This window comes from Ictidomys tridecemlineatus, chromosome 4, assembly GCF_052094955.1.
Source record: "Ictidomys tridecemlineatus isolate mIctTri1 chromosome 4, mIctTri1.hap1, whole genome shotgun sequence".
NCBI lineage: Eukaryota > Metazoa > Chordata > Mammalia > Rodentia > Sciuridae > Ictidomys > Ictidomys tridecemlineatus.
This window is the reverse complement of record NC_135480.1, coordinates 46,394,362-46,417,829: the sequence shown is the minus strand read 5'-3', so window position 1 is coordinate 46,417,829 and position 23,468 is coordinate 46,394,362. Positions and strand designations below refer to the sequence as shown.

The following is a 23,468-nucleotide window of genomic DNA, read 5'->3' as shown; positions in this document are numbered from 1 at the left end:
CCCAAATTGAACAATACATAAAGACATGGGACAAGAAACAAGTATTTCAGTAAAATGCTTTTCAACATCCATCTGGGAGGGCAACCCTAAACCATGATAGCAATAGCCGAGAAATACTCTGTCAATAGTGAGGGTTAGAGAACAGCCATCATGCTTCAAGGCAAATGCCTACTGGCACTAAACTATGCCTAGAAAAATAAAAGAGCTCCTTTCAGTAACCAGTTGAAAAGAAATCCAGAACTCTCAATGAATGTGAAAGCCTGTGTTTAAGCAAAACCACAATGTGGTTATGCCCATTTCATTTTCTTTAGCTTTCTTAATAAACTTCTATTTATGCTCTCTTGATGTTACCAACTTAAACTTCAGGTTCTCAGTAGGTTTTCCCACATTTCAGCATGGAAAAACTTCTAGCCATATAGACATATGTAAAGGACTCTTTGTATACTTCACTGTCTCTTGACATCTTGCAACCAGAGCACAACAACTGCATGTTTGAACAGTATAGGTGGCTTTACTAACTGCAGTGAAAATGTGTCCTGAGTCCAGATAAAACAAGTTTCTTCATAAACAGCCATATAAGCTGGAAGTGACTATAAATGAATTTCAAAGTAGTAAAAACCTACCTGTTTATAATATGGTCAAAGGTATATCTCAATGTACTTCCAAACTATAAAATAAATTAAAATCTTCATTTAAAAAGGTACTTTACAAGCAATATTAGAAATGCCCTATATTTGTAAAGATCTGTAGAAGATTTCTTAATAATAACTGTTCTATAAATAACTACATGGTTTCAAACAAATCTTAAAATCTTATTGCTCTCAACAGAAAACTGATATTTTTCTCCAATAACCTCTACTTTTGAATCTATTTAAAAAGTATGGTCAAAGCCGGGGGCCATGTGCACATGCATGGATTTGATTCCATCTATACTCCTGCCCTAATTCTTGTGGCTTGGACCCATTCCAGATGCTCTGCCTTACTCTGTGGTTTGTATTTGAGATCCCTTCTCCTGATTCACTGCATTCCCCTGATTGACAAACAGATTTAGATATGAAAACAAACAGTTACCTTCCTTTAATTGGTTTCTAACAGCTGCACTGTTGTAGTACTTCTAAAACACTGTGAAGTTGCCTCCCAGAGATGCTTCCTGTTCTGTTCATTTCTGGAGGGGGCAAGCAGTGGTTTGGGGAAAAAAAAAAAAACATTTGGGAGTCTTTACTGTTCACCAAGATAATCAGTAATTCTGGTGTACACAGTTTTTGTTCTACACATTTTATAAACTGATATATTTGTTTTTATTATTTTTACCCTCACAAATTAAATTTAAAAGAACATACACTAGATTTTAATTTTCTAATCTGATGTGCCTTTTAGTTGAATGCAGAACAATCTTCAAAGGAAAAGAGTTACTTTTTTTTTTTACTGATTGAATATGGAGCATACTACCACTTCATTGATAAATTAAATATAACATATTAATATATTAAATGTTATATGTAATAGTTTTGTCTTATAATGTCAGTTGAATTTTTGAAGTATATCAAACTAGTTACAACACAAGCTACTACTTACGTACTACAAACAATTACAAACCCCCTGCATATTAGAATAAGAGACTGGTACAGAGCATTTTAAAATTCCTGTAGAAATCAAATGTATTTTAAGTATCAGCTCTGATTATTTAATCAGACAACTTGCATTTTGCCCTGGCTAATTTTCAAGGCTGATAATATTTTACTCATAAAAATAATTGTGCACCTGTTGTGATGGAAGTCTACTTAAACAAATGTTAATAGGAATGTAACTCTGCTTTAAATCTGAAAACACAGGTCTCTCATTATTATATGAAGAAATGTCTTTTTAAAGCATGGGATAAATCTCATTTTAAATCTGTTATCCACCATACAGAAATATTTAAGAACATTATCAAAACACATATAACAAACAGTTGAAAGAGAACTAACACTGAATGATGCCTACTGAACAAAATGGATGTGGAGTTCCTCCTTCCCATTTATTATCTGTGTTCTTCTGCCTTATTCTATTCCCTGGCCAAACCATTTTAATGATATTGGATCATTTCTGTGAAACGTGTGTACTTTTCTTACTAGTTTATGATCAAAGGAGAAAATAAAAAGTGGACCTTACAAAAGCTGTACCCCTCTTGCACTTTTCTTATGTTCAGACCCTTTCAGCATTAGAGATCCTTTTCAGTACCCAAATTCTCTGAGCTTTAAAACATGCCAGGCACTCATGGCAGAGAGACAGACTTAGACCTTTCTCTGTGGTTTCTGTCATTTTGTACAAACTCTCTAAAAGCTACCAACTTGTGTCTATTCAATCCATTTCCGGGTGTAATCAACTCCTAAGTGCTGAAAAGAGGCCTGAGGAAAAATAATTTGTCTCAAGTTAAACTAGCTAAATTTTGAGCTCTGTTGTACTCATCTCTCATTGACTTCCATAAGAAGGTAGTCCTGCATTTGGCCCATCCTCTTTTAAGGTTATATTTAAAAGATAATTTTATTTAAAATTACCTAAACTTTGGAACCCTATCCTTTACAATGTCGGGCCCATACTAATTTTATCTTGGTTAGTGTGATAGAAGTTTACTGCCAGAGTTCAGAAAATGAGTGCATTTTTTAAATGACCTAAATTCTCTGTAGTTTTCTTTTTCAATAGTTTAATGCAGACATTTGGATTGTAGGGGAATCACAAATAAACGGAATAATTGCATCAAATTTCCTCAGTGCATTAAATATGCACTCAGTGGTAATTACCAACAGTAGCAACACATTTTAAAATGTAGAGAATAATGTACAATTTATGCTTATTTCAAGGTTCTTATTCATAAAAACACCATTTGGATGAAAATATACACATTTTATTAAGTGGTTAGCCTAGCATTTTTTTTTTTTTAATTCAGACAAATGACCTAAATACTGAGTGTGGGAGGTCTAGCACCATGGGCCAGTTCTTTATGTGACACAGCTACCCCCTGAGAATTTGGTCAAGAGCTAACTCTAGACTAAGGAAATGCCCAGGGCACACCCTCAGACCTAGGGTGCTAAACACAGTGCATTCCATGGACAAAAATAACATGAGATTAACACTATCCCATGCATTTTTCTTCTAAGAATCAGTTGTATATAAAAATCAACACAAAGGTATATTTTAAAGCCATATACATGTATTCAAAGGAAAGAAGCTAAATTGAATTAAAGCAAATTAATACTAGTACATTTTTTCCTACTAGTACAAGTTTTCTTACTATTTTTCCTACTATTACTAACAACTTCTGCATTGACTTTAAAATATATACATATAAAGTAAATCTCACAGTTCATAGTTGTAAAGAAAATTTATAACAACCATGTGTCCAGAAGTGTTACATGTGAATATCCCATTTTAACACCTACTTTTTATGTTTTAGCTTCCATTATAACAAAATGCCAGAGCCAAAATTATATGAAAAACATCTTAAAAGTTTTGGATAAGACAATTTGACCTGTGCATAAACAAGGAAATTTAATAATACTGAAAGGACTTGGGACTCATAAATAGCTAAACTATCTTTTATAATAAGATGGAAATGATGCTGCCTAAGATAGTATTCACCAGGCCTCACTTATCTGAAAAAAAGTGTTTATTTATCAATAAATTGAATATCATTTTGGTTAAGCCAATATTGTAAACATAAACTATACTGTAAACTTGACATGTTTGATAATACCAGTTAGTTGGACTTTTAGTTAGAACTTCTCAATCTTATACATGACTAAAATGCATTCTACTGTCATGTATAACTAATTAGAACAAATTAAAAAACCTTATATATGTGTAATAATTTCCTACAAAATAATTTGTGATATAAGAGGTAACAAATGGTCCTAAGTCCCTGTTGGCAGTAGCATATAATCAACAATCTTGATCTTATTCCCACTAGAAAACTACTAGTAATTTCTTGTGAATATATAATCTACTGCATGAATTAATATGTATATATATATACATATATGTATATATACACATAATTTCTCTCTCTCTCTCTCTCATCGTTTCTCTTCCATTCTTGATAGTTGCAGATATTCCAGATATTCTAATCCTCAGTAAATTATCTAATCTTCAATAACCAGTCATTCAGGTATTTTTTAGAGAAGTTAAGCTAAAAGTTTCTAAATCCCCATCTTTCTCACTATAATAAATATAAGTCAGATTTAAGTTTATGCCTTGGGAGACATTTTCACTTAACATTCAGATTTTCTCATTTTTTCATGGAGATAGGAGAATGCTACAAAAAATGAGGTGAAATTTACCACCCAAAAATGTGAAATGATCACTCCAATTCATAAGAAAAGTTTCCATCAATTTGCCTAAACACATTTCACTCCCAGATTCCCCTTGTTCTTTCTCTGTCATCTCTCATTCCACTATGAGTCATACTCCAACCTATAGGTATGTATGCATGCAAGTATGGATGGAAGTACAAATGCTAGTTACTTTCAGTTCTGGGTTTATACACTAATTTTGACATAAAAGTAGTTTGTATTCAATGTACTTACTTTGATAGAGAAAAGTTCCCCATCAGCTTAAATCTAACATATATCATTAAAGCTCCAGTATGTTTTCACTAATTCCACACAGGAGGATTATAGATGTCCTTCTAGCTACCACTTCCTGGTAAGCAATCTGAATGGCTTCTAGGAAATTGCTAATAACCTTCATTTTATCTAAAATCTAGACTGCAATTAGTAAGTTTTTCTTCTCCACGCTGGTATATTGTTTATTTTCATCATAGCAACAAGGAAGAAAAATGTAAAATCTCTTGTTTTCATATTATATCAAAATGTATTCCTTTTTATTTTGATATATCATCAAATAGACTAATATGTTTTTAATGCAATCATAATAATTTCAGAATACTCTGGATCTTTTTATCTCTAACCAAGTTTGCCCCTTTTTCACTCTAGGATATGGTTATTGCTAAAATTCATCTTTTTGAAAAGGAATCAATAGGAATATTTTATAATTGATAATATTTTTACATATAGTAACATTTTATAATTGAAAATTCAGAAATCATGTATGATTTTAAAGTTTTATGTTTTAAATTATAATAATTAACTATATGAAGAAATTTCAGATTCTTGTTTAATGAACTTAAAATATGATTATGTGGTCACTGTAATAACAACGAAAAATAATTTGAGCCAGTGTTATATTTATAACCAGAACCTGTTATTAAACTTCAGTATTTTCTTTTATGTAAACATTGGTTTCACTAATTAGATTCAACTGATCTTTTCCCCAGTATATCGATTTCTTTTAATCCTAACAGTTAACAATGATTCTAATGTATCATAATACTTTAGACCTTAATCATATAGTAGGAATTTTTGCCAGTAGCTTTTGTTTGAATTTTAATTAAGAAGACCTTGTGTCTTCAACCTCAAGTAGGGGGAGGTTTTAATTGCTTTATGTATATCACACAGATTTCAAAAGAAGTAAAAGATGTTTATAACACAGTACAAAGGAGAGCTTTGAAATATCTACATTCATGCAAAGTAGTATAATTAAAAAACTATGGGTGTTCCTGTGTTATAATGCATATATATTTATTTATAAAACTAGCTGCTGTGTACATTTGTTGTTAGTCAAAGGAGTCCATGATTCTACAATTATTACTCACTGTTGATCATAAGACAATCAAAAGGCTATGTTAAATGGGTAAACATCTTATTTGGGAGGAATATCAAGTTTCTTTCTTAGGAATTTACTATGATTTAGAGCACTAACTTTTCTGGATATTGGGGTCAACACATGGAAAATAAGGAGTTGGATTACATAAGGTACAAAGTGCTTCCAGCTCTAATTTGTTGATAGTCTATAATTCTGGATATTATTCTGAAGTTCTACAATTACTCAGGTAGGTACAGAAAATAGTGATAAACACCTTACTACATTATTTGATACAAGTGGGAAAGTGCTCTCAGTCTCTCAGTCTCTTTCATGAGCTGGTGTCCAGAGCAATACAGCATTGTCTTAAAAATGGCAATTTAAAAAATTTAAAATAAAATAAAATCTAAACGTCGGTTACTATTGAACCCCTTTCACCTTTAAGCTTTCCAGTTTTTTTCTTAAGTTCCCCCAAATGAAAAAAAACTACTGTAAATTTATAAGTGAGAATTCAAGAAAAGCTCATTTATAAATGAGTATGCTAAGGATACAGTCATAGCTCTTACAAGATCATTCTAGTCCTTCTGTGATTACTTACAAGAGAAAGCAGCAGTTACTGTGAATTACTATTCCTAAACACAGAGTATTCTGTAGAAAAAACAGTGTATGGAATAAGTGATCAAAGTACTTAGTATAAAAACAACTAGTAAAGAGAATTGACATCTAAGATACTAACCCATGATAGAGAATGTTAATTCTATGGAAATGCTATTAGATCCATTCTGATTCTATGGTGATAACATCATTGCTTAAGTAATTTCAAGAATAACTTACAGTATTTGACGTTCAAAGATACTTCATGCACTGAAAAAAAATCATGACTTCTGTGTTATTTGTGCTCTTCTCTGAAGATTTATGTTGGTAATCAAAACTAAAAATGAAACCAGGCCCTCAGTAGCACTTAGAAGCAGTGTTGTAATAAATTCACATTCTTAATTCAGTATTTACACCAAGCAAAACCATGATATGCTTGTACTATTTGATGTAATACAGTTTTTAATTTTATTTCTTCTTTAGTAACAAACCTAACAAAGTAACAAAGTAATATTTCCAGTCTTTAACAGTGAACTATGATAATATTATTTAGGCTCTAGAACCAAATCCCTCAGACATATTAGTTGAGCTATAATAACTGTTTTAGTGGTGGTTTTGGAAAACATTCGGAATAATTTGTAGAATACATTTAAAAGTGTCTGTTTTGCCACTTTCTTCTGTCAGAAAAAGACTGTCATTTCTCTAAGTTGTAGGAAAGTATACATTTATGCCCATCTACCTTAATCCTTAAATGTATACACTGATATATTTAATCATTAACGACTAAGGAAAGAAAACACTATTTTCCTTATCTGGTTCATATCACATAATATTTTTTTTCTCTTATTATCTGTGTGTTTGACAAACACAAGCACAGTTTGTGCTAACTCAAACAACCAACATTACTGTTTCCCTGGCATACCGCCCTGGGAGGCTCCTTCACACCTAGGAGGGGATTCCAGTCACAGCCCAAGAGGGGCTTATATGCAAATCAAGGAGACTTAAGAATCTCTCAGACAAACCACAGAAGGTTAAAACCATCCATGGCGATAGAGGATAAGCCTCAAAGCTCTAGAGGTAGTCTAATACATCACCATTACATTTAAGAATGTCTCATAACCATAACTCCCCTAGCATCTTAATTCCTTTGGTATAACTCAAACTAATACAGACAGATCAACCGTGGACCCCACCAGTACTTGTATTGTTCTGCCACGATTCTCTACCCATCTCTCGTTCAGGCATAGACCAACCTAAATACTATACAGACAGATACTATGTTACCTTTATACACTTCTGCTTTGCCATACTGCCTCATTTATATAGAAAGGAGTAAACATGGAATTATTTTAGTTTGTGTGTTGTGGAAAGAAGAGCCCAGAGTCTATCTTCCCCTTGATCATGCTGAAAACACTAAGGTTTTGAAGGATTTGAGAACTACTCCTTATTCTACTAATCGGAGGCTTCAGAAATAAAGATCAAACCCTACCTCCACAACTTTCTGAGTGACTCTAGATAAGGTACTTAATTCTCTGTTTCTTTTTGTTCATTTGTTAAATTGATATATTAATATTTTCCTTACTGGGTTTTTTATAGGAATCAAAAATTATAGGATTTTTTTATACTTTGTTTACTTTGTAAACAATAAGAACCTTTCAAAATATATTGCCATATTACTTGTTGACAAGAAAAGATTATTTTTTTAAATTAGTTTTCTAATTTTATAATAAACTTGAGTATCAACTTGGAACAAACCTTAGAATGTCATGAAGATAACATTCCACTAAAATAGGTACATCCTCTACCATGTCTCTTTTAAAATTTTCTAGTGCCAGATTTCTATTGATTTTATTTATTAGTTCATCCCTTCATGCAGCTGTTCACTCATTCATTCACTACTATATTTGATGTATTTTCTATTACTGCAGTCTGATTTTATCAATGTCCAGGTAGCAATAAGTTCTTCTAAAGTTCTTCTGTTTACTAAGAACAAGTTCCCTGTTCCCTTAACTCCCTAAAATACCCTCTTATATCCAACAAAACTTCAAACCAGATAAAATGTATTAGGCCAAATCACCCTATGTTTTTAATTACTATTCATAGTAAATGTTCAAGATTATTTTCAACTTTAGTTATTTTAATAAATTCTAAGATGATGATAGATCCCTTAATAATGTAGTGGCCCTGGACTGGGGAGCACATGCTTAACATGTATGAGGCCCTAAGAGTTTGATCACAAGAACTTCCCTGACAGGCACATAATACTTCAGACCAAGGAAAAGGTCTAACATTTTATGTTATAATTCATTTAAATTCTTAACAATAAAATTATATGCAATACTTAAAACAATGTTAAACTGATTTGAAGCCCACTTTGAAATTGCTGCTGTTTTATATGTGCCAATTATAGCATTCTAACTATTGTTGCTACTAGAAAGCTGGATACCTATGGGGAAAAAAATGGTAGGGGATAGGGATGGTATTTTCTCTTATACAATATTAAGAATGGTAATTACCAAACAGGGGTGAGGTAGAAGGGGAAAATAGTAGGTGAAAAAGTATAAAGTTGCAGTTAGATGAGATAAAATAGTCTAGAAGTCTAATGTGCAACCTGAGGACTACAGTTAATAATATTGCATTGTACACTGGAAATTTGCTGAGAGGTTTTAGGTATTCTTATCACACACATAGAAAAAGATGATGGATATGGTAATTTGCTTGACTGTAGTAACTGTTTCAATATACATATGTATATAAAAAGACCTTGCTGAACACCTCAAATATAGACAATAAAAACATTACAAAAGACTTATTCACAGACTCATTGAAAATTCTGATTCGGTGTTTCCCAAATTTTAGCAGTAATCCAAATCCTACCATGTAGACATAAGAATTTTATGTAAAAGCACTTTTAAGTAAAATCTAAAAAAAGAATTGATTGATTTAATGTTTCTCAATTATGGATGAATATTAAGTCATTTGCCAGTAAGTGGATGAAACTGAAGAATATTGTGCTAAGTAAGCCAAACTCAGAAAATCAAGGGTCAAATGTTTTCTCTCATATGTGGGAGCTAAGGCAAAGTAAAGGGGAAAAAGGCATGGTGGTAGTTCTAGTTCTATATTTTTGAGGAATTTCCATATTTCTTTCCAAGTTGGTTGTATTAATTTGTGGTCCCATCAACAATGTATAAGTGTACCTTTTGTTCCTACATCCTCTCCAGCACTTATTATTATTTGCACATAATGATATTTTAACAAAAAATAATAGCTTAAATCAATCATCAACAGAATAATTAATGTGAAATATTAAAAAGAATACAACAAATTAAAAACAATGCTAAAATATCTGCTATCACTTATTATTGTTCTTGAGATTCTATGCAACATAATAAGGGAAGAAGGAGCACAAACAAACACACATATCAGTTGAAATATATCTAATAAGTTCAATAAAGAGGGAAATTATAAAATAAACAAGTAAAATAAATAAGCAAAATTCTTCAGTAGAATCATTAAATAAAGCAATAAAAAGAAAATGAAATAAAGAATCTCATTCATAAAGGCAAGCAAAAATATTAAACATTAAAGGGAAAGCAACAAAGATAATGTACTGTATTTTTAAAATAAAACATTATTCAGGGACATGTAAGAATGTAATACATTATTTTGAATGGAAACATTTAATATTATGAATAATATTATAAGGTGTCCATTCACCCCTTAAATTTGATAGAAATGTAATCTTTTTTTTAAGAAAATAACTTTGGGACTTTAATTAACAAATCAATAAAATAAATCGAAGATAAACTTTGAAGGAATATGAAAATACCTTAAAAATTAGGAAAGATATTAGGAAAGGTACTATAAAGTTACAATGATTAGTATAACATAGTACTAATAAAAATTTAGATAGATAAATAGAATAGACCCAAAGTCTGAAAAATATGTTCAAAATACATGATTAGAGTATAATGAAATATGTTATTTCAACTCAGGGATATGATAAGAAGAATTTAATAAGTGGAAGAGAGATCCTTGGTTAACTGATCAAGAAAAAATTAAGTACTACCTCTAGTTGACATTATAAATCCAAATATATTCAAGAGAAATTAAGGGGTTAAATGTTTTAAAATAGAGTCAACTAATTGAAAGAAAATAGATCAGAATAGTATCTAATTTCAGGGCAGGAGAAAACTTTCTAAACAAATTCCCAACAGAATAAATTAAATTAAAATGAATGGAAAGACTGACAACAAAATCATAAAATAAAGCAAATAAAAATGCAATATGAAGCTTAATACTATTAAAATATATATTAAGAATTCTTACTACATATTCTTGCTATATATATTTTCTAGTTCATACAATAAGAACTAGACAAGACATTTAAAGAAAAAAATGGACAATCGATGTACATAGGCAGTTCATGAAGAAACAGATGTTTAATAATAAATAAATTCATTTAAAGCTCTTCATTCTCACCAATAATAATATAAAAAACCCTCATATTAAATCAGCAACAATGTGCCTCTGTCCCTATCAAACTAGCAAGAATTTTTTTTTTCTATTAAGGGCAAAAGAAAAAACACTTGCAGATACTACCAGTGAGAGTACAAAACACTATATTTTTCTATAGGATAATGGGCAAAGGTCTTTTTAAAAAGAACATATTCTTTGGCCCAGGAATTTCACTTTTAAGAATATATTTTCCCAGCAGCTCGGGAAGCTGACGCAGGAGGATCATGAGTTCAAAGCCAGCTTCAGCAAAAAGCAAGTCACTAAGCAACTCGGTGAAACCCTGTCTCTAAATATAATACAAAAAAAAAAAAGGGCTGGGGATGTGGCTCAGTGGTCAAGTGCCCCTGATACCCCAAAAGAAGAAATATATATATATGAAATGACCACTAATAGGCTGAAAAATCTTCCTAAAAAGTCATCTGTGCTTAAGACATGCTTTATACTGACAATTTTTAAAAACCTCAGTGTTGAATACAAGGCTCAGTTAAATTATGAAAATCTCATTTTCTGCCAATAAAAATATTTTAGAAGATTACTTAATCACAAGGAAATTCATGATATATCATTAAGGTGAAAACAGATTATAAAAGAATAGTAAAAGGATGATGCTAATAGGAAAAATTAATATATATAAGTGTGTGTGTAAGTTAAAATTGAAAGGATAAATGATAAAATACATGCAGAATTAAAGAACAATTTTATTTCTTTTGCATGTTTTTCTGTTTCTGACAAATAAATACACATGAATTTTGTAATCAAAGGAAATAAGACTTATTCAAATACACAGTTTGAGTTATATTAAATACTGTTAATCCACAGTAGTACATATTCCCCAAATACATCATTTAGATTACTTTAAATTTTCAGAATAATGATAACAATTTTAGTTGACTAATAATCAACTTGGTCTTACCTAGAAAAATGTATGCTGAGTTTTAGCAGTGGTTAAATGAAACTATATGAGGATGTATCATTTTTTTCATTTTTAAATTAACATATTATAGTTATCTTTTCTGTATAATGTACATGATGACAAAATATTAAAATGTAAGAAGAGGCAAAATGTAAATAAGTCAAAATAGGAAATTCAGTATTCTTTTATGCCCACAAAACTCAGAATAGCATACAACTGAAAGTTCACATATCACATAAATTCAGTTTGAAAAGCCTAATTTTTCATGTGTCTCACTTCTGAGATTTATAAATTTTGTGCATCTAAAACATGTACAGTTTTAGGATATTTAATTCATAATTAGATTTAAATATAAAGAAAGATAAAATACAGGAAGAAAAAGATACCTTGAAGTATAAAAACTTGGTGTTAGCTTCTACATTACCAAGAGAAAGCAAGACCCCCACCATTCATGCTGGCAAAAGCTTGCCTTTGCATAAACCATTTCTGTTCTGTTATAAAACCAATGGCTTTGGAAAGGGAAGAAAACACAGAATGACGTGCAAAGTAGCACACACCATGTTATTGCAGCTGGATAGAGAATATGTCACTAATGACTTTCTTTCTATCCGTCAGTTATAAGTTGAGTTTCTTTTTTTTTTCCAAAATAGCAAATGGCCTTTATGAGTACAAAACAGAAGCAGTGAAATTCAAAATAATATTCAATTTCTACTTGATTTTGACACTATTAGTTAATGGAATGAGTTATTAATTATTCATTGGGGAAAAGATGACTTTCTTGTCTTTATGTTTGAGTTGAATACACCATGCCTTAATACTAGGCAATGGGTTTATAGTAAATCTACAAGAATGTATTTATTAAATACTTATTGAGAAACTATCCACAACCAACAGGAATATTCACCTACAGTTGTATGTTAAATTAATAAAATTAATATAAAGAAGTTCCCAAATTGTTAGTATGAATCAGAGTGATGACTGTCTGTGTAAGGAAAGACTGATAGAATTAATGAATGATGTATTCCTTTCACGATACACCACACTAGGAATACGGTACTTAATCTTCATAAATAAATCAACGAGAGTTTAAAAATAATATCAATCACATATATAATAATAATAAAACAATGACACCAATCACATATATTAAAAATAAAGATGTTTATTCTCATCTGCATCTGAGATCATGAAATGCTAAATCTTATGAAACTGTTTGAGATTAATCAACCTTTGACCCTATGGGCATATTAAAATAAGAACCACTACAACTTACATTCATGAGTACTTTCTTAAGTGACAAGTATCATAGTTCTAAGAGCATTATATGTATTACTGTCTTGATGAGCCTGTGAAATAGGTACATTATTATCTCAATTTTAAAGATAAGGAATACGAAATGTAGAAAAATTTGGTGGTCTACCAAAAAACACTCATTTAGTAAGTCACAGAGCCAGGATGTTAATAGGCCTATAAACAGGTAAACAGGACCCAGAATTCACTATATATTCTGTATAAATGTACACTGTATAAGTATATATTCTATAAATGTACAGTGTATTGTATAAATGTTTTTAAAGGTGTTACAGGTAAACTCTTTTATCAGAAGAAATTCAAATTAATAATTGGCTTCATAAATTAGGCCATTATGATTTTAAGAATCATTACTAAGAATCTCTTTACCTTAAATAGCTCTTCACTTTTTGATATAACTTTTTTCTTTCTCATATTTTTGTTACACAAATTCATGAGGCCATATATTCTATAAATTCTATGTTCATGACTTATGCCAAAGGTAGACAGAAATTTCATTCATAAACCTTATAAAGAATAAAATTTCAAGGACACATTATATATTTATCATGTAGTAAATCAAGTATTAAAAGTAAGAGTTTAATGTTCTAGTATAGAACAACAAATATATTGTTATATAAAATAACATCTATGCATTGATATATTTGATATCTTTTACATTGTACCTTTAATTTCTCCAAGAAGTTCACTGGTGTTTAGTCTTTCCATTTTTTCCTTCCAATCCTTTGAAAGTAGTTTTTCCATGCAGGAAGAATCTGTTAAAATACAAATTATTAATTATATGCATACATATAATTAAAAACATATGTATATTACAAATTCAGAAAGGCAGCTTAGGATAAATTCTCTCATTTAAAAGTATACAAAGCTATTTTTGCTGCTGTTGTCTTACTCTATTATAAAATACCACAACTGAATTTATGTTTTCCAGAAGAAGAGTTACACTACTACCCAGGAGAAAAGAGGATAATGCTCAATAATCTTTTCTTATTATCATAATTCTATTAATATTTAATCAACATTCATAATTTTTAGGCTGCACCTTAAAGAGGGCTCTTTTATATGGGTTTAGTTGAGATTATATACCTTTTGATCCAGGTGATATTTTAAGTCCAAGCAAAATTTATGTGCTGTACAAGGAACAATGACAGATTTTAAAGGGGGGAGAGGCCAGTAACTACTTAATCCTGAAAGAAGAAATCCAACTTTTGTAAAATACTCATTTGGAGCAGAAAGAGGAAAAAATAAAGTCAAGATGTTCTCTGTTCATTAGTAATGAAAACTGCTGAAACTTTTATACAAACAGTGATGCATATTTTTATTTTTAAAAGTATATATTTAAGTGTTATTTGCCCCAATGCCTTTCTAAATAACATTCTAGACTACAAGGAATAATTACATTTGTTTTTGCAAAGATTCATAAAGGCTACAGAAATAAAACTTTACAATATCCTAAAAATTACCAAATTTGTCTGAGTTTTATTCTTTCTATTCAGATGGATTTGCAAATGGGGCTTTCTTATAACTACTTGCTTGTACTTTTTAAGCCTTAAATCTTAACAAATAGGTCATGTTTCCAAAAGGGAATGTAGATTTAAATACTGGATCCTTAGTGCAAAGCACACTCCCATTAAACTTCAACATTCCAGTGTCAAAATTCTGATAAATTTTTCTTAAAATTATATTTAAAATGGTTACTTCCAATATCAAATGCCTTTTCTCTCCCATATCAGCACCTATCTCTTTAGCATTTTCCCTTTAAATTTTTCTCCAGCTTCTAAATCCTCCTTAATTTTTTCAAAATGACAGTTAGGTCAAGATGGCTCTAAAGGGCTTTAGAAACTTAGATAAGCTTTAGAAAAAGGCTTAAGAGATGAGAAGACCATTGCATGGTTAGAAAGTATTGGTGAAAAACAATTAACTTTGGTTGTGACATGATCAATCAATCAAGGAATGAATGGAATCCAGATCTGTGTGTGGTAAAATGACCTATGAAGACCGACCATACTAGCAGGCTATCACAGAAGTTGAAGTTTTGTCTAAACAGAACTCAGCTTGATTCTATAAAATTAAGACTCCCTGCTCCTTCCTTTACTTCTTCCCTCCTTCTTTTCTTTTTGCCTTCCTTCTTTCTTTCTTCCATTTTTTCCTATTATTTTCTTAGGTTTTAACAAGTGATCTACCTTTGTGCTTCAAAATTGGATTCTGAGCAACCTGCCAATGGGCCTACATGCATATGTATATATTCAGGTAGTATTTAATTGCCTAAATTGTCTCCTGTTTTTATTTCACTTTTAGAAATGAGGTATCTAGTTTTTCTATACCTAAACCATTTTTATGCTAAAAACCATAAAAAGATAAAATTGAGTTTAAGAGTTAAGAAAAATTCTAATCATACCTTTCTGAGAGAATTTTTTCTCAAATTAGGTTTGAATTTCTGAGAAAAACTGATATAACGTTAGATTATGGATAAGAATAATCAACAAAAAGTCTTAAATTTCTTATCCTACCTAGTTTTGTTTCTATTTTTTACCCTTTCATACATATTATATCATTGCACTAAATTGATTTTACTGACACAAATGCCAAAGTATAAATTGGTTAAAAATTGAGTTGAGAGCATTTATGATAACAGTCAGAATAAAGCCCAATTTACTAGTACTGATCACAAGTACAGAGCAAGTCCATATGCTAGGATTAGATACATACAAGATATAAAACAGGCTAAAATATGTCTCTCCTTTCTATAAATAGATTTGAAATATTTCAGAGCTCCAAGAAAAGAATGCTGAAACTTCATGGGAAAAAAGATAGAAGTATATGAACAACAAGAACACATGCTTCAAAAATAAATCAAACCATGTGGATACAACTTTTCATAAAAGCTACTCATGAATAAAATGGCTAATAACTTCAAAGTATATTACACTCTATTAGGAAATTAATCCTTACTGTAATGCTGAGTTTCTACTTGAGTAGAAGAAACCAAGGGGAAAATTAAAGCAGTCTTTGCATGTCTACATTTTCATTTATACTCATGAGAATATTTAATAACAACTACTGATTACCTTTATCTACAGAACAATAAAAGTCACTATATACAACACTATCAACATTTAATCTTAATTCTAGGAGATTTCAGGAAAGTTCAAAACTTTTATTACAAAATCTTTTGAAAAACCCAGCTTTCTCCCCTAATTATCTGACCGCCAGCCCTCTAAGCACATACCTTAACTGGTGCTAAGCACTCTCTGTGCTATAAAGTAAAGAAGGAAAGATGAAGGAAAACAGGCCAAAAGCAGCAGGTTGTTACCAAGTACAATAGAGAAAGAGGACACTTCTGGCCCCAGTGAATGTTTCTGGTTTGAAATGAAGAAACATGTAATAGGTATAAAGTTACAAATGTAAAGTTGTATTTTCAAATTTCCCACTCTATTAAGGAATGTACCAATTTATACTCATACCCAAGAAAAGTTGCAAATTAAAAGTAAGGATTCATCCCCCTTCTGCCATATCCCTCAACTATATCAATAGGACACTGGCTTTAAAGATCAGATCAGACTTTGTCCTATTACAAAACTCAAAGAGGTAGAAATAAGTAAAGACCAATTTGCATTTATACATGGAAATAGTTAGACCAAGCAGAGTGTCTTTAACACAGTAGTAATATATGATTCCAAATGAAAAAAAAAAAGGAGTGAACATCTCTCAGATACTCGTGGATTATGTTACAAGCATAAATATGTTTTATTTGACTAACTTGAAAACAATTAACACAGCTATGATGATGCCAGAGTCCTCAAATAATGAAAAAAATATACAGTGAATTTTATTATATTAATTTGACTACTCAAAGTTTAGTGACTTTGAAAATTGAGATAAAAAATCACAAACTATAGCATAAAATTCACTATAATATACATGTATTTGAATGTAACATGCTTAATGAGACATTGCATCAAATGTCAAAATTCATTGCTTGTACTTTGAAAAAAATTGTTTTCATGAACAAATTATCTATTCCATTTTAATAAGTGATAGGGATTAAAACAGGACTTTCAAAAATATAAAACTGGACTATTTCTATATTTTAAGCAAAAAAGTGAATTTTTGGTATATTATAATTTTTTTATATTTTTTTGTAGTTGTAGATGGACAGAATGCCTTTATTTTATTTGTTTTGTTTTTATGTGGTGCTGAGGATAGAACCCAGTGCCTCACACATGCTAGGCAAGCACTCTACCACTGAGCTATAGCCCCAGCCCTATAAATTAGTTTACTTGCATAGTTTCTTGAGTTTTTTATTTTTCTTTGAAAATTTAAGCTTTTCTTTTATAAGAAACTTTTTGTAAGTTAAAAAGGAAAGATACAATTCAGAACTAATTTCTAAAAAAATATCCTGCATACCAGGATGCAGTTGTACACACATGTAACTCCAACAACTGCAAAGGCTGAGTAGGAAGATTGTAAGTTCAAGGTCAGCCTAAGAATGTTAGTGAGACACTTAGCAATTTAGTGAGACCCTGTCTCAAAAAAAAATAATAATAATAATAAAAAGGGCTGAGGATGTAGGTTAATGGTGAAGTGCCCCTGTGTCAATCCCTAGTACAAAACAAACAAACCCTTCACATTATGAATTCCAATAAAAGATTTCTACTTGTTAAGTACTTAAGTTTCAGGCCAGGTAAGTCAAGAATGCATTTCATTGCTTTAATAATGTTTTTGCCAGCAAGGATGGTGGAATGTGATGGACATCATTATCCAAAGTACATGTATGAAGACACGAATTGCTGTGAACATACTTTATATACAACCAGACATATGAAAAATTGTGCTCTATATGTGTAACAAAAATTGTAATGCATTCTGCTGTCATTTATTTTTAAAAAATAAATTTTAAAAACTTTTAAAAAAACTAATTTTTTGCCTGCTAATAATTAATTTAATGATACAAGATAAATGCAAAGTGAGAGTATGTGAGATATTCATTTCCTAATCTGCATGATGATATTTTAGGAATAACTTCAAATTGCTCCTAAATCAAGTGTTATGCAGTATTAGCTCCTATTCTGCACAAGATAAAGTTTTTGCCTATAAGACAGAGAGTAAGCAAATCATAATTAAAATTAAAACAAGAGGAGGAAGAGGGAGAAAGACTATTGGGAAAACTTTTTATGTACTTTAAAACAATTTACCTGTAGATATTTATTTTCATTTTACCTCCATGTGATATTCACAGTCAGAAATACTAATATCTTTTAATATTTTAGTCCACAGCAAACTTTTTAGAAAATATCTTTCAACTCTACTTTGTGTACAACCAGAGACATGAAAAAATTTGTGCACCATATGTGTAATATAAATTGAAATGCACCCTGCTGTCATATGTACAATGAATTAGAATAAATAAAAAAGAATAAATCAAAAAAAGAAAATATCTTTCAAATATTTCCATGAAAACAATGATGGCTCCCCTGTGTGCAAATTACCTTTTACTTTATTAACTCTTAAGAAAAGAGTAAAGGAATTCCTTTTATTTTTCATAGGAATCATAAATTTCAAGTGCAACAAATTTCTTATGTAACCAAGACAATCATAACTTATCAAAAATACTGTGACTTTGGTTTACAACTATATCTGACAGTATATATTTATGTCCCGGCTGATCATCCATCCCACGTTTTTTATTAGGAAACATAGAGATGCACATGCCAGTTACTGTACATTTTTTCACAGTAGTAAGTGCTCCACAATACAGTGGGATAAAATTGGAGCTTGGAGAGCTTGAAGAGCACTCTTAAATTTTAATTAAAACCCTCCAAGCTCAAGCTCACTAAAAATAATTAGACACTAAAATGTGCCAGTTTTATTTTGAAGTCACTATAACGTACAAAGCACACTCCCTGACGACTGATGTGCATGTTCTCTCTCTCCCCCCACCCCTTTTTCTATCCTCTCCTCTTCTCTCTCTTTCTCCCTCTCTCTCTCTCCACAATGAAACAACTGATTTTCCAAATAAGAACAAGGGGATATAAATAGAGGCTGTTTTCAGGCCTGCTCTTCATGCTGGGAGCTTACAAAAAGACAGCAAAGTAGGTTTTTCAAACTGCACCAAATAAACCTAGAATAACTCCCTAACCAAGTATCCAAATCACTAACAAACTCCAGATAAAATTCAGTCTGCAAAGAACACTACAAGTTATATCAGTGATCTTTTTTGAACCAAAAGCCAAACCTTTAACCTCTTAAATGTTTTTGCTATCTTAAAATATCTCATACAATACTATATTCCATCCTATTTTTAGCTAAGCAGCAAGAGAAAGCATGCCTTTCCCATACAGCAGGGCAAAGATATAAACATCAACACAGATGCTCTGCCAGGAAGAACTGGACTTCTCAAGCACTTGATCATTAAGGAATGCACCAACTGTTTTGGATAATCTCGTGCCAGCTCCCCTTTTGCTCCACACTCCCCTCTGGGAGTGGCCAATCTTGTCCTAGTCCTAATTTTTCATTTTACTCCTCCATAGCACCCCCCCACATCTCCAAAAAAAGAGAAATGGCATTTATGCCTAGCAATGAAAAAGCAGGCTCACTTCCTCAAACAGACCAAAACTTTAAAACAATTAACCCTCCCCTCTTCTTTCAGATAAATTACTAAGTATAAAATGCAATCTGTTTCCTTTGTTGACTCAATATGAACAATTTGTAAATGACTCAAGGATAAAATTCAGAAAATGTTGTGCTAAATTAGAACCATTATAAACATGCTAATGACTCAATGCTGGAGTAAAACATGCATGATCGGTGTGAAGAAATAGATTTAGTTCCTGTAAAATTCTGTTATGTTGCTTTAAAATGATTTGGTCATTAAACCAGATATTTTTCTTTTAGGAAAAATGTTAATTCTACAATCACTTTACTAAACAATGGAGAGAGAGAGAGAGAGAGAGAGAGAGAGAGAGAGAGAGAGAGAAATGAAGAAGGCAATGAGTGGTATTGGATATGTCATTAGAACTGTTAGATTCTGTCTGGCAAGTTTATAAGAAAGAAAAAGCCCCACATTTGAAACCTGCCAGAAATGCACATGCATACATTATCATATTAGGCCCAATATTCCCTCTCAATATTCTTTTTTATCTACCAAACTATTTTTATACGTATTTCTGAAAATGGTACCCAACATACATTTGTGGAAGTTACATTGTACTATATGAGCATGTATGAGATATGTCTTTCATCTGCTTTCCAAAGCTGCCTAGCACCTAAAACATTCACAGAGGGATCATTCAAAACCAACTTCCTCTCACATGTCCATAAAAGCACAGCTGCTACCAATGGCTATAACAGAAAAAAAGGAAATGGCCTACTGCTGAAGCTTGAAGAGGCCAACTATTAAGGCCAACACTGTCATTTCAGAGATGAGGAAACAGTCAAATTAAGAAAACCACCAGTGTTATCAAGGTAAAAGAAGTTGGTGACAAAGCCCTGACTGTAGATTAGTGCTTGCTTTACTGAAATGACTACTTAAATATTATTTAACAACAGTTTTATAGGCTCTACAATGCAGCATCCAATAGTAGAAAGTGAATTATTTTGTATATATTTATTAATTGCTACAGACATGGAGTAAAGCACTCTCTTTGGAGAGAAATGCTAAAAATTCAAGGTACTGCAATGAAGTCCGTAGAGTTCAAGAGCGATCATTCCTGTATATGTTTAATATTGTTGGTTTTCCCATTCTTCCATCTTTCTTTTCCTGTAATACTTAAACTTGTCTGAATTAAAAAGCTTTCCTCTTCTGAATATCATCCACTAAGTAAAATTCTTGCTTTAAAATACTGTTGAAATCAAAAGGTAGGGCTGGGGATGTGGCTCAAACGGTAGCGCGCTCGCCTGGCATGTGTGTGGGCCAGGTTCCATCCTCAGCACCACATACAAAGATGTTGTGTAGGCCGAGAACTAAAAAATAAATATTAAAAATTCTCTCTCTCTCTTTCTTTAAAAAAAAAAAAGAAAGAAATCAAAAGGTAACTTCTTCTAAGATAGGTTCTATTTTTATTTATAAAAGTACTGGTGTAGCCCTAGGTCTTATTTTTTCACTGTAGCTTGTACAGTGAAATGTGATCTTCAAATGTGCCAAAATTGTAATGGAATAAAAAAGTCTCATTAGAAACCATGATTATCCATATTGCTAAAATATTACTTTTCATGACATCTGCTTTATATTCTATTTTATGCTTTTGCTCTTTGAGTTCTACAAGTGTTTATTTTATTTTTAGTTTTTTGAGCACAATTTTAACTGCTTTTAAGAAACTATATTAGACAATGAAAATAATAATTTAATAACTTTTATGTTTTTAGTGTGTTCTATATTCTTTTGTGTTTTGTTTTTTATTTTGTTTTTGTTGGAATTGGGAATTATTTCTATATGCAATTAAGTTTTGATGGAATTGTCAATCTAAGCTCTCTGTTGCTTGCCTTTAGTTCCTCCTCTCAGCCACAAATAGAGAAATTTGACCCAGAATTTTCTGATGGAACTAGCTGGAACAGTTCTCTCATGATCAGGTTAGAGACTATAATCAAGTAGATCTGGAATTGTCATGGCCAATCCCACTGGTACATAGGTATATTCTGTCTGCACTAAGAATGAATGAAGCCAAAAATACAAAGAAAAGTAGAGAAAGGAGAGAAAAGAGTAGAAAAATTAAAAAAAAATCTTTGCATCATGTTAGCATACTTATATCCAAAAATGACTACAGCTAAATGCTATTTCTGTTTTTCTTTGGCTATGTAACCCAATATATTTCTATTAGTTTGAGTTAGGATTCTGCAAGTTGTAAGTTAAAAAAAAATCTAAACAATATAAAAACCATAACAAAAAATGGTACACATGTGAAAAATGCATTATGTTCTAAATTTTAATCTGGAAACTACTAAAACATTAATTCATCCTACTACATTAAAATACGTCCGGAGAACCGGCGACCCACGGGCAGGTCAGGCCCAGCAACCTGCGGAGAGACAGAGCTGACACACGCGCCTGCAGGGAACGCGGTCCTTCGACCCACCAGCGGCCTTCTGTGGGGCAGGCCTGTCCCCTCCCCCAGTGCCTGCAAGGTAGGCGGGACTATGACCACCAGCAGATCAGGCCTAGCAGCCTGTTGAGGGGCAGGACCGTCCCCTCCCCCAGTGCCTGCAAGGTAGGCGGGACTGTGACCACCGGCAGATCAGGCCCAGCGGCTTGTTGCCGGCCGGAGCCGGCCCCACCCCCAGTGCCTGCAAGGTAGGCATACCGGTAGGCGGTAGGCGTACCGGGGACCCATCAGGAGGTTAGGCCCAGCAACCTGCGGAGAGACAGAGGTGCCCCTCACGCCTGCTGGGTAGACGGACCTTCTACCGGCCAGCAGAGCAGACCTAGGGCCCGCCAGCGTGGTAGACAGATCACACCAATTGGTGGAGGATCACAGCCACCACCTGTCCTGCAAGGGAGACTTTTCAACTATACAAGAGCAATATAAATAAATAGAGGGAAAATTTCAAAAACACAACAGTTTCACCAAGCAGAAAGAAATGCCAGCAGTATGAAAAGACAAGGAAAGAAAGGACCACAGGCAATGCAGTTCAACTCAACTCTAGAAGAGGTAATAGCTGCAACAGATGGAATGTCAGACAGAGAGGTCAGGATATACATGCTTCAGATGATCTGGAGTCTCAAGGAAGACATGAGACAGCAAAATCAGACAATGAAAGATCACATTGACAAGGAACTACATAAACAAATCCAGGAAGTAAAAGATCAATTTCACAGGGAGATAGAGGAAATAAAAAACAAACAAATAGAAATCCTAGAAATGCAGGAAGCAATAAACCAACTTAAAAACTCAATTGAGAATACTACCAGCAGAGTGGATCACTTAGAAGATAGAACATCAGACAATGAAGACAGAGTATTTCAACTTGAAAAGAACATAGACAGCTCAGCAAGTCTGCTAAGAAACCATGAGCAGAACATCCAAGAAATATGGGATAATATCAAAAGACCAAACTTAAGAGTCATTGGGATACAGGAAGGCACAGAGCTCCAAACCAAAGGAATAGACAATTTATTCAGTGAAATAATACGAGAAAACTTCCCAGACTTGAAGAATGAGACAGAACCCCAAATCCTAGAAGCCTACAGGACGCCGAATGTGCAAAATCATAAGAGATCCACACCTAGACACATTATAATGAAGATGTCCAACATACAGAATAAGGAGAGAATTTTAAAAGCTACAAGAGAAAGGAAGCAGATTACATTTAGGGGTAAACCAATCAGGATAACAGCTGATCTCTCAACACAGACTCTAAAAGCTAGAAGATCCTGGAATAACATATTTCAAACGCTAAAAGAAAATGGGTTCCAACCAAGAATCGTGTATCCGGCGAAATTAAGCTTCAGGATGAAAGATGA

The 23,468-nt window shown here is 32.1% G+C and overlaps 1 protein-coding gene across 30 annotated transcripts in view; it reads right to left on the bottom strand.

The window, feature by feature from the left end:
- The window catches only part of Sox6 (SRY-box transcription factor 6), a 580,734-nt gene that overhangs the window by 223,494 nt on the left and 333,772 nt on the right, over positions 1–23,468 (bottom strand). For all 30 annotated transcript variants that reach the window (XM_078046426.1, XM_021727329.3, XM_078046425.1 and 27 more), the window contains one exon: positions 13,678–13,767. In XM_078046426.1, coding sequence (XP_077902552.1) covers positions 13,678–13,767 — 90 coding nt within the window. The remainder of the gene's footprint in view (positions 1–13,677; positions 13,768–23,468) is intronic.